Source organism: Psilocybe cubensis, chromosome 11, assembly GCF_017499595.1.
Source record: "Psilocybe cubensis strain MGC-MH-2018 chromosome 11, whole genome shotgun sequence".
In the NCBI taxonomy this organism is placed as follows: Eukaryota; Fungi; Basidiomycota; class Agaricomycetes; order Agaricales; family Agrocybaceae; genus Psilocybe; species Psilocybe cubensis.
The window spans coordinates 760,395-772,305 of record NC_063009.1 but is presented as its reverse complement, the minus strand read 5'-3'; the positions used below and the strand labels follow the sequence as shown (position 1 = coordinate 772,305).

At 49.8% G+C, this 11,911-nt stretch overlaps 1 protein-coding gene across 1 annotated transcript; it reads left to right on the top strand.

The window, feature by feature from the left end:
• Window positions 1–7,469: 7,469 nt before the first annotated feature.
• On the top strand, window positions 7,470–10,590 carry JR316_0011402 (Ferric reduction oxidase 6; the record flags this gene model as incomplete). The annotated part of the gene is made up of 4 exons (XM_047897058.1): window positions 7,470–8,198; window positions 8,443–8,583; window positions 8,705–9,380; window positions 9,452–10,590. The coding sequence occupies 4 exons, from the start codon at window positions 7,470–7,472 to the stop codon at window positions 10,588–10,590; spliced, it is 2,685 nt and encodes an 894-aa protein (XP_047743467.1).
• Window positions 10,591–11,911: the final 1,321 nt, after the last annotated feature.

Here is an 11,911-nt window from a genome sequence, read left to right as displayed (position 1 = left end):
TGAAATGCTCTGCTGGTGCCACAAGGTCCAAGCTAAACGTTGAATATTAAGCGCCTAAGCTTACATTCTCGATTTTTCAAAACTGCTGCTCAGAATCTAAGTATAGGTCGGCTGGCACATCTTTCACATCTCTGATTCTGACAGCCCCACATGCAGTGTAGAATGTGATACTCTATAGCCTTTCCAGTTGTGCCACTGCCAGGTTATCGGGCACGGGCTTGGCGCTGATCGAGGGAAGAACCCCTGCTACGTATTAAATTTTTGTGTGAGTTGCCTTTTTACGTTTGTTGCCCAGTAAGGACACCCTTAACCTTTATCTCTATCACGGTCTCCCCATAAGTCGATACTCCTTCTTTGGTTTGGAGGCAACCCTTTACCGTACGTTACGCCACGGAACAACTTAGGGTGCCAGGTACTCCCGACTCTTTGAATCCCAAAATGCAATCGTCCAAACTCTCAGTCCGCCGCGCAGTTTAATCTATGTAATCTAACCTGGCCTTCCCTCCTCGCCTCGTCTCACTCTGATGCTGAACAACCTCCATCAACGCAGCAGCACAATTGCATGACGTAACCGCCGGGTAATCCGTAACCACCTACCCTTAATAAAGCCTTCAAGCACCCTCGACGAGTCGACGAGCATCCCCCATGCACAATACCCATGCCCTTAATATTAACATTAATAACACCTGCCCGAGGAAACCTATCAGTCTATTTAAAGCGCGCTCAATCGTGCTGTAGTATGAATAGACAGACACTGGTATATGGAGAAGGGAAGTATATATAGCTCGAGAGAGCTGATATTGGGCATGCTGTTGATGATTTACATGCCATTTCGAGGAGGTTGGTGGGGGTATCGAAGGTGAGCAATAAGAAGGTGGAGTATGTGGCGCCGAGAATGAGGACGAGAACAAAGACGAAGATAGGTGCTAGGCGAGCGCGTAAATGGATTTGGAAGGGAAGTTGAAAGTAAAAATGAAAGGGAAGGCAGAAAGGAACGGCGCAGAACCGGTGGGGGGGTTACTTATTTAAAGTTAGATGAAAAATCGAAATGAAAAGCGCAGTGCGCATTCGTATATACTTGTAAGTATTACGAGGCGAGTTACCTGGTCTGCATACACGCCGCTCAGGCTGTCCAGACAGCTTTGCTTGTAAATGAAAATTAAAGTAAAAGGGCTACTTATTGAGGCTCGAATACGATCGTCGATAATCTACGGGAGGCTATTTGTAAGTTGCCAGTAGCAGGGCTCCAGATGAAATCTAAGTACTAAGTCGTTAATGCATTGTGATTCAGAGCCGGATCATAATGATACTAGTACTACAAACGGTCACTTCCACTTTTATTCTAATTCCATGGATGAAGTTCTTTCTTTCCTGTTTTTCCTTAGAGTACAAGGCAGTGGCAGAACGCGGAATGACCGTGACGATGTATAATATGGAAATGATAACAATCCCCGACCAATCCCCTCATACATCCGAATCCCCGTCTGCTAATGCTATTACCTACTGCCATTAAATAGCAGCTATTGCTATTGTCCGGATCCAAAGCGCCAAAGCAATGCTCTACAAGTATAGCTAGCTAATGCTATTGTCTATTATCCCAATTTGAAATCAATGCGCGTTGCGCGAGAGGTAAAGAAAATGCCAAGCTGGAGCTTACTGTCAGTGTATATCTTTTGAAAAAAATTTGCACTAGCGTTCACATTTTATTTAGGCGAAGTCAAATACAACATCCTACGGTCGAGAAAAGGACAAGCATGTCACATTATTCACAGTATGACGCATCGCCGGGAGAACTGCAGTAATAAGCAAGACAGGCGACAGCGACAGCGTGGGTGTGGGAGACTAGTACTGGCATTGGGGTTCAAATTTCAACGGTTCAACGTTCTACGTTAAACGTGCGCTATGATGTCGATAACTCGATGTCGTTGAAATGTCGAGTGATTCAATTTCAGAGTGGGAAAACGGAAACATGCCTACAGAATCCAGATATTAATCGACGACGGGACGAACAAATGGTGATACGTAGAACATGCCAAATATCCTCGAGGCCCGGCTTTTATAGATCTGCACAGTGCGCGATGTGGCTCATATGTAGAAGGGCTTATAGAATTATGGAGGTTCATTATACCTATACAGGAATCTTTCTCTCACCTGGATCATGGATGGGCTGGATTCGTGGATGGAGTTGCTCTTCGACTTTTACTTTTACTTTGACTTCGTCATATTTTGGATCACGGATCATAATTGGCCGGGGTACGAGCTCTGCGTAATACCTGCAAAATCAAGTTCGGAAGCACCGATCCAGGGAAGGAGGAGGAGGGGAGTCCGAGACTCCCAACCTGGAGCGGACGTTCCGGCGGGACAAGCTTTCCAATTTTTCTCGTCAAAGGCTTGAACCTGGCTTGGCCCTTTGCTACTGTGTAGCCTCAAGGCATGCTAGTGCCGCATGCCGCATGTTGCATTTCTCAATTCCATTCTGTATTCCGTGTAAGTATGCTCCCTACTCCGACTCGGAACAGTGCGATGCTGGTGGAGATAGATGCTTACTTGCTTTAGCACACCGTGAGGCTGGATTATATAGATTAGTATTAGAGTATACTTGACTATGTCTGGACAGCGGAAAGCCATGTACTCAAAAGGTCCATACCATTGCCATTGCCATTACCGCCAATGAGCAATACGTACGCTCGACTTTCGTCTATAAATATGATTCAAATTATAATATAATGCCAAGTGTATGCGTATACATACAGCCGTTTCTGTTTCTCTTATTGTTTCTCTCATTATTGTATTGTTCACAGTTCACGTCCAATTTCCAAATTGCAATTGAGCCAGCCAAATCCATGCATCCCCAGTTCACCGTCCCCAGTCCCCAGTAAGCTAATCGAGTAAAGTGCATATAAGTTACTGTATACATACGCGCAAGGGCTTCCCACCAAGGCCACTGCCAGCGACAAGGACACTTGGTTAGTTTAATACGTACATACGTACATACGTACATACTCCACCGCTTGACAATAACACTGACACTGACACTGACACTGACAGTAAATCGACATTATCAACCGATCCTGAGGCCTCGAAAATTGAGTCTCGAGACTCGAGAACCCTGAGAGTTGATACAGTGTACACACTACACGACAATTAACGTGAGCCATTTTTAGAACTGCAATATATTTTAAAGCTAAAGCTAAAGCTAACTCCAAATCCAAGCCGGTACGTATGATATGTATCAAGATTTAAGCAATAAGTAACAAGTAACAAGTAACAATACTATTTATTGCGTGCCGCACCGTGAGCTTTAGCACCAGTGACTCAGTGAGTTCAGTGACCCAGTGAGTTCAGTGCAGTGCGCACCGGAATAAGGCATAACGTACACAAGTCCGAGTATAGATATAGGCCGTCGCCAATCTCCAATCTCCAATCGCGAATCGCGAATCGACAATTGCCATCCTGGATCGGCTGGCCGTGCGGATCGTGTGTGCGTCCAGTGTGTGGGTGTGTGGGTGTGTGCAGTGCAGTGCAGTGTGGTGTGTGTGGGTTTGGTGTGCAGTGCGTGTGGGTTTGGTATAGGTGAAAACTGTGGGTGTGGGTTTGGTGTGGGTCGGTATGGGTGGATGTGTGGGTGAGTTGTGGGTGTGTGGGTGTGGGTGGGTGGGTAAGCGTGAGCGGTGATGATGGACATGATCGACGCGACCGCTCTTTCCAAATTCGAATATAGCCCTGCCCCGCCGCCCTTGAACTTGAAGGCTTGGGTACTGAGTACTGAGTCCTTGACGATAATTCGCTTTGAAGTTTGCCAACAGCCAACTCCAGGCGTCAGGACTCGGGAAATCCGGAACCGAGCGGCGACATCAATGATCAGACTCAAACCCAAACTCAAAGCAAAGACCGAAAGTGCAAACCAAAACCAAAACCTAAAATTCTGGCGGTAGGTCCGGAGTCCGACTCAACTCCCGCCCCTCGTCGTTACTTGAAATGTCTTCTAGTTCAGTTACACTTACGCGTAACTGATGCGTGATGGATGATGGTGGTGGTGAGTTTATGGTTTGTCAATGTTACATAACCGGACAATTGTACAATGCAAGTTACAAGCTACAATACAAGTTATGTTACGTGCGTATGTATATAAATATTGATATTGTATTGTAATATGCGACGCGCTAGGCGCTAAACATAAGCGTCGCGTTGCCATTCAGATTTCAGATTTTTAGTACATACGGTCGGATGAAAGCTGGAGGAGGAGGCTAGTACAGAAGCGAAAAGGCCGCGCCGTGTACCGTGCGCCGTGCGCGGCCATCCCATCCGACATGGAGTCTACATATCTTTGACAAAGGTGTGCAATGTGCAATGTGTACTGTAGACTGTAGTGGAAGTCGTGAGCCAGATAGATGCAGTAACCGACTCCTGAGGCCTGAATGGTCGGCGATGCCCAGTGGCAAGTCGGGGTGTCTAAGGACTCGAGAACTCGAGAAGTCGAAAATAGCGCAGCGCAGAGCGGAAGGTGAGTGGTGACCGTGACCGGTGAACGTCAACGAGCGTCGAGTGTCGAGGAACGTTGGACGGCCGAGGTCAGTTAGCGTTTAGGTGTGTACGCTATGCACATGCACGAAGATGATTGGCATGGAATGGAATGGAATACGGTTCAATGCAGAGGCGGATGAAGAGGCAGATGAAGAGGAGGCAGAGGCAGAGGAGGGGTGTTTAAGTGCTCTTTTCGAATCCGCGTTCCCGTTCTTACGATGCGATGCGATGCACCACGTCCAAATCCAATCTCATTCTCCATCTTCCCAATCATCCCACTCATCTTCATTACTCGTCTTTATTCTCCATCTTCCTCTTCCAAAAAGTGGCCAGACTCACGGAGTCACGGAATATGGACATGGACTCACGGAGTATGGACGGGCAATGCACCAAAAATAGGTTGCAAAGTACAACGATGCGGATGCATGGAAAAATGGAAAAATGGGGCATGGGAATGGGCTATGGAAAGCGAGACTGTCAAGCCTCGAAAGCCGTTGCCAAACATCATCGGGTTGTCAAGCCGGGCACGCTTGGCAAACTCTCGGCGAGCAAAGACTCCGTGCACCTAGTGCCGCCAAAAGACATAGTTAGAATTTAATAAGATCAGGTTGTCTACAGTAGTAGACTATATGTACACAATTTCTCCGCTACGTGGTGCATATATAAGAGCATCCATGCAAAAAAGGGGGGATTTAGTGCTCCCGCGCTGCTTGCAGCAGCATGAGCGGCCCGCCCGTGGGGTTTGGTGTAAAATGCAAGTAAAATGGCTACTTTTAATCGCGCGCAACACATGTACAAGTTAACCTCGTAAAATGCTCACTCCCATTCACAAAAACATTTGATGGCACTGTCTGGCAATTGTATAGATGTAATAAAACCCTATAAAGTAGTTTATATCAAGACATTATGGCGGAAATTGATAGTATCATGTATAATAAAGGCCCTACAACGACTGTAGCTTGTGATCTACCATCAACGCACATAGACGCTGAGAACTTGCTGACCGACCCACAAGTTATGACCCATTTGTAAGTAACTTTTTAACATGAAATTTATTTTTTGAGGTTATATTATCTCCATTGCACAATCTCTTTGGTGAAGGAAATGTTCAAGAGAATAATTTATGAGTTTGCCATTTCAGGACAGGTGCAACACATAATGGTTTGAATTGGATCCCCTAAATATAGAGAAGGCGGGCACAGGTGGAGTGTGTTAAAAGAGACACTCTGAGCTATAATGTCTACTATGCTCATTAATCAAATGTTATTGTTCTTCATATACAAAATTTGACTCCCATACGCTTCACATTATTAGTAGCAAAGCAAACCTACTAGAGTACACTAACTACTGTTAAGGTATACCAAAGATTGTATACTTTAATTTTCTTGCTATAAATCAGAACGCTGTATTTTGGGAAAGGGATCAAAGGGCCAATGATTGACCCTCAAGCGCATCCATCCGCTCTGTGAGTCGAGACTCGATTGAGGAAAACACCTGGCAATGAGTTTGATCGACTGACGCTCACACGGTAATCCTGGCCCACGGGTAATCCTTGGTGTTACCGAATGAGTGGCAGTCTTTCAAAATAAATCCCTGCTGAACATGTAGTAGGTCGAGGTTGAGGCGCCCAACAGAATGCCACCATCCGAGTCGAGCTTGGCAGTGGCTGAGACGACGGTACCCAAAGGGGGTTTCCGGGGTCAGGTTGCGCCTCTGGATCAAACAAAAAACCGGCAAACTCATCCGGTCAATGTTTGGCAACGGCTTTTGAGGCTTGACAGTCTCGCTTTCCATAATGGGCTATATGGGGAAGGAGGACGGAGACCGTGTACGAATCCCGGCATCGTGCACCGTAAACCCAACCAAACCCGCACCGTGAGTATGAACGATAAACGGCGCCGGCGTCCCTGTACATGTTATCTCCCCATTGGCATTGGCAATCACCGTAGCGGTTTTTCAATTCCACCATTCAAAATTCAATTCCAACATTCAACGGTTCACGTTCACGTTGCTTGTTTACGAACACCCATTGTCCGCACTCCGCAACTTACGCCAGGGGTGCACCTGTTTCAGGCTTTTTGACTTTTTTTGTTCCCGCAGAGTCTTCTAGCGCCTTTTCGACATTCCGCTCATTTGTTCGTGTTACTGTGCAGTTAACGTTAGTTAACATTACCGCTCATTTGCATTAACGCTCGTTTTCGCTCGTCTGGGCAACCCTGCCAACACCCCCAATCCCTCGATCGTATCGTTTCATACTAGTGCTAGTTGCTAGTTACTGTCCTTTTCTCTCTCTCATTTTCCTATATTCTTTTTGTTTGCCGATTCGATTGGCGATTTCGATTTCCCTCGTTTTCTCATTTCGTGATTTCCTCATTTCGTGATTTCCTCATCTTCGCAAGATTCAATTATTCATTTTCGAGATTGAGTCTCGAGATTCGATTCTCCTACTTCTTCTTCACTCCCGTACTACATATATCCCCAGCCTCGTTTTTACGACTTTGACCTCCCCTTGTCCCTCCCTTCCCTCCCTTCCCACCGACACCTATCACCCCCATCTTCCCATCACCCCCACGCACGCACGCACGCACGCGCCTCGTGGTGTTTGCGTTTAGGTGTCAACGACGTGTTGTATAAGGGAGGCGTTTTTTAGGCTTTGTAGGTTCTTCTTTCCCCCCTTTGCAAGTCGCGAGGTCGACGTCCAACATCCGGTATCCGACCTGTCTGCCTGTCTGCCTTGTGTCTTGTGTACCCCGCAGACGAATTCCAACTTCCAAGTACGACGCCGACGTCGACATCTCTCAGCGCTCCGTGACGGATTCTAGGCAATCTGTCTGTCTATCCGTCCTTCTGTGTTTGTTCATTGGCGTTGAACGTTGAGTCGGTGAATTTGCTCTGCCCATTCATCCGGTGATCGATTCAGATATCGTCCAGCTACAACTCCCGCAATGCCTTCCCTATCCCTATCATCGCCTCCAGCTCCACCCTCACCCGTTCTCAACTCCAACTCCATGCATCACGCGGCCCAGCCCCTATCCCGGCGCACCCTCCCCTCCCCCGAACACGCCGCGGACGCCGCACTCGTAACCCACATCCTCCTCCTCCTCACCGCCCTCTTCCTCCTCGCCATCCTCCTCCGCCTCCCGCGCGCCCTAGCCCTCTTCGGCGGCGTATCGAGGGAGTGGGCCGCGGGGCACATGTTCTGGTACGACCGGCGTGTCGCGGCTGTTGCCCCGTCGCGGAGGACGCGCCGCGGGCGGCGCGGCACGCTCTCGAATAATAACCCGCACAACCTCAATCACAACCACGGTAATCGAGAGCACAACGGCAGCGGTGAAGAGAAAGACCAAGGCGTCCCCCGCGCGCGGCCCTATCCCGCACTGCACTTCCCCCCGCACATCCCGTCCTGCCCCTCCCTCCTCCGCGGCCTCCTCGCGCCCCTCCGCGCGCGCGTCCCGTTCCTGTCGAGCACGCGCGGCGGCGCGGGGATGGGCATGGGCCATGCGCTGCTGCTCGCGGTGTACTTCTACGCGTGGGTGTACGCGGCGCTGTTTCGGAGTAATGTGTTTACGGACCCGGCGCGGACGGGGTGGATTGCGGCGGCGCAGGTGCCGGTTGTGTGTGCGCTTGCGGGGAAGAATGGGGTGGGGTGGTTGGGTGGGTGGGGGTATGAGAAGGTGTGTTTTATGTGTTTTATGTGTTTGAATACTGATATTGAGGGTTTGTTTGATTGCAGTTGAATTTTATACATCGGTTCGTGGGGCGAATTATCGTGTTAGCAGCAAACATCCACTCGCTGCACTACTGTACGTTCCTCCCCCCTCCCCCCCTCCTCCCTTCCACGTTTCCAACTAACTAACACCCATTTACCCCCCAGTCTACTTCTGGTCAATCAACGGCACATTCAAACAATTCATCCAGGACCCAAGCAACACATGGGGCATGGTCGCCCTCGTCAGCGTCAACACCATCTTCCTCTTCTCCGTGCAGTCCGTGCGGAATAGCGCGTACAACCTCTTCCTCGCCACGCACATTCTCGGCTTCATACTCGTTCTCCCTGCCGTACGTCCCCTTCCCCTCTCCCCTTCCTGCCTCCGTTATTTTATTTTATTTTATTTTATTTTATTTTATTTTATTTTTACCCTATTATATTCTATTTTTAACCCGGTCTATTTTTAACCAGATGTACTTGCACAAACCCTCGCTCCTGCCATACGTCCTCTTCGCAGCGGCGTTCCTCGCACTAGACCACACCCTCCGCCTCTGCAAATCGCGGTACACATCCGCATACATCACACCCCTCCCGGAACTCGAGATGACGCGCGTCGAGATACCCTCGATCAACGCGGGGTGGCGTGCCGGGCAGCATGTAAGGTTGAGGGTGCTTGCGCCTTGGGGTGGGCGTGGAGGGGGAGGAGGGTGGAGAGGGGGAATGGGACTGGGGAAGTGTTTGGAGGTGCATCCGTTTACGATTGCGAATGTTGCGAGGAAGGAGGGGGGCGAGGGGATGGTGCTTATGTGTAAGAAGGCGGGCGGGTGGACCGGGGCGCTCTATGCGCTCGCCAAATCCTCCTCCTCCTCTTCATCGCCTGCGTCTCTAGAAGCAGGGTGTCCGCAGGAGAAAACGGTTGGTATGGGCATGGGCATGGGACTGGGAAAAGAAGTGAAAGTGATAGTGGAAGGCCCGTATGGCGGGCCGGGCCACGTCAACTTTGCGAGTTTCTCGGCGGCTGTGTTTGTTGTGGGAGGAAGCGGGATCACGTATGCGCTTGCTGCTATTGAGGATTTGGTGAGGAAGGATGGGAAGGGGGAGAGTAGAGTCAAGGTGGTTGAGTTGGTGTGGATTGTCGCTGATCCTGGTTAGTCTTGTTTCCCATTTTATTTTTGTTTTGGGGGTAATGCTGACGATGACGATTATGATGATATGTAGCATGCCTCGCACCGCTCCTCCCAACATTCACCAAACTCATCTCGCAATCCCTCTACACACCTCTCCGAATAAGCGTGTTCTACACCCGCGCGCCGATAGGCAAGCAGCCAGCGTTCTTCGACGCCTCGTCCTCTTCCCCTTCCTCCTTTTCCTCTTCCTCCTCTTCGCCGCCTGCGTCTCCTACGGCGTCACCCTCGGGGCCGGCACCGGCGTATACGCATAGCAGCGCACCGCTCGCTACTGTTGCGGAAGCGCATGGGTACATGGGCGAGAGCAGCGCGAATGCGAATGCGAAGTTGAGGCGCGGCGACTCTGCGCGTGCGCGCTTTGCCGATCCCGCGCATGACGATCGTGTACATGGACACGGCCACGACGGAAATGACAACGGGAACGGTAATGGAGATGGCAATGACGACGAAGATGACGATGACGATGATGTGTACGCGCCTAGTGTGCACTCGCAGGACCAGAACCAGCATGAATTCGACTCGTACGCGCGGCCTCAGCGCGCGCATGAGTCTGCGCATGCGCATGTGCGGAATGCGAGTGGGGGTGTGAATGCGGTGGCGGGCCCGAGTGCCGCGGCGATTATGCACGGGCAGATGCAGTCGCACCATCTCCAACCGCAGCCCCAACAGAGTACCCGTGGGCACGGCCCGCAACGACAAGATTCGAGCGCGTCGGCGCGGACGCTTGTAGGGAGGGAGAACAGTACCAAGTCCGCGCACTACCATTATCGATCCAAGTCGATTTCCAAGTCGAGGGCTAGGACGCCGCAGCCTCAGGTTCAGATACAGGCGCAGGGATATGGACAGACGCAGGGATATGGACAGGCGCAGGGACAAGGACAAGGACAAGCGCTCCCGCGCGGTCTCACACTCGCACCAGGCCGTCCCAAACTATCCAAATTCCTCGAACACGCACTGCAACGCGCCATCACACTCTCCCACGGGAACTTCAAAGACAATTATGACGATACAACTTCGACGGGGAAAGGGGGCTTGTCGGGGATGGTCGTAGGCGTGTGTGGGCCGGGGGGGTTGGCGGATGATGTGGTTGCGTGTGTTGGGAGCTTGGATGTGAGGAGGCGCGAGAGGGTTGGGGGGGTTGAGGTGTGTGAGGAGGTGTTTGGGTGGTGAGCGCGTTAGCGAGCGTGCGTGTGTTAGCGCGCCGCGCCGCATCGCCCTGTTGTCCGTTTTTTTCGTCTCGTCTCGTCTTCTCACCTCTGTTCGATCCTCGTCATTGCCTTGTTTCCTCGTTTCCTCTGTGCCGTGTTCGTAGCATCACCGTCCTCTGTCCATGTCACCTTCCATTCGTCCTCGTCGTCGTCGTCGTCGCTGACACATGTTTTCATATTCCTGCCACATACCATCTGCCATCTGCCACTCTGCACTATCGTATCATCCTATACCATACTTTACTACCTACTGTATCCCTATTCGCCCTATCCCTTGCCTCGCCACTGCCGACTGCCGACTGTCCACTGCACTCTTCGTCGGCTTTGTCTGTCCTGTGTTCTTCCGCGTTTTCGTTCTCATTCTCATTCTCATTATCACCCATTCATCTCGGCATCTCATCGCATCGCATCGTCAGATCATCGCAACTTCTCGAGTACATATATCAATTCCCCTCTGCATTCTGCCCTTCATCTTTTCCATTCCAGTCTTCAGTCTTCAGTCTTCCTCAACTCAATTCCGACGTCGCATTCTCGATTCTCAACTCTCAATTCCGATCTGGATTCCTATCTCGACTCTGGATTCTCAATTCTCAATTCCGGATTCTGCATTTAATTTCTGGATTATCAATTTCTGCAATGTGGCTATAGATGCTACCACCGCCCTTTCGCCTTTCGGCAACAAGTCTTTCGCACCCTACACGATACAATTACGACACGACACCACTTCACTTCCTCTTCATTTTTTTATGATAATTTACGCGGGTGAACCTCCGTTTTATTAATGCTCGGTATTACGTATTGCGTTTTATTCGAGTTTTTACCTACCTCGACTTTTACCTCGACGACGTCCACATTTGACGACCGCTCCATTCGTATAACAACAAAAAACTAAACCTCTCTCGACACTCTGCTCTCGCGGCTCTCTGCTCTCGCCGAGGCTCTTCGACTTTCCTCTTCTCTTCGTCTTCGTCTTCGTCTTCGTATCCTTTTTATTCATATTTCTTTGATTCGTCGATTCATGCGCATGCGTTTTTCTTTGGTATATCTTATCAGGTATAGATCTTCTTCTCCTCTTTTTTTTCTCGCTCGTTGTTATTGAGCAATTGAATTGGGATTTTGGGTTTTGGAATTGATTAGGTTGACCTTTTTCCCTTCTTTCTTTTCCCTTTCTTTCTTTCTTTTCCCTTCTTTTCCCCTTCTTTTTCTATTTCCTCAATTTCTACCTTCTTCAACTTGACCTTGATCTTGAACTTGAACTTGACCTTCACCTGCACATTCACCTT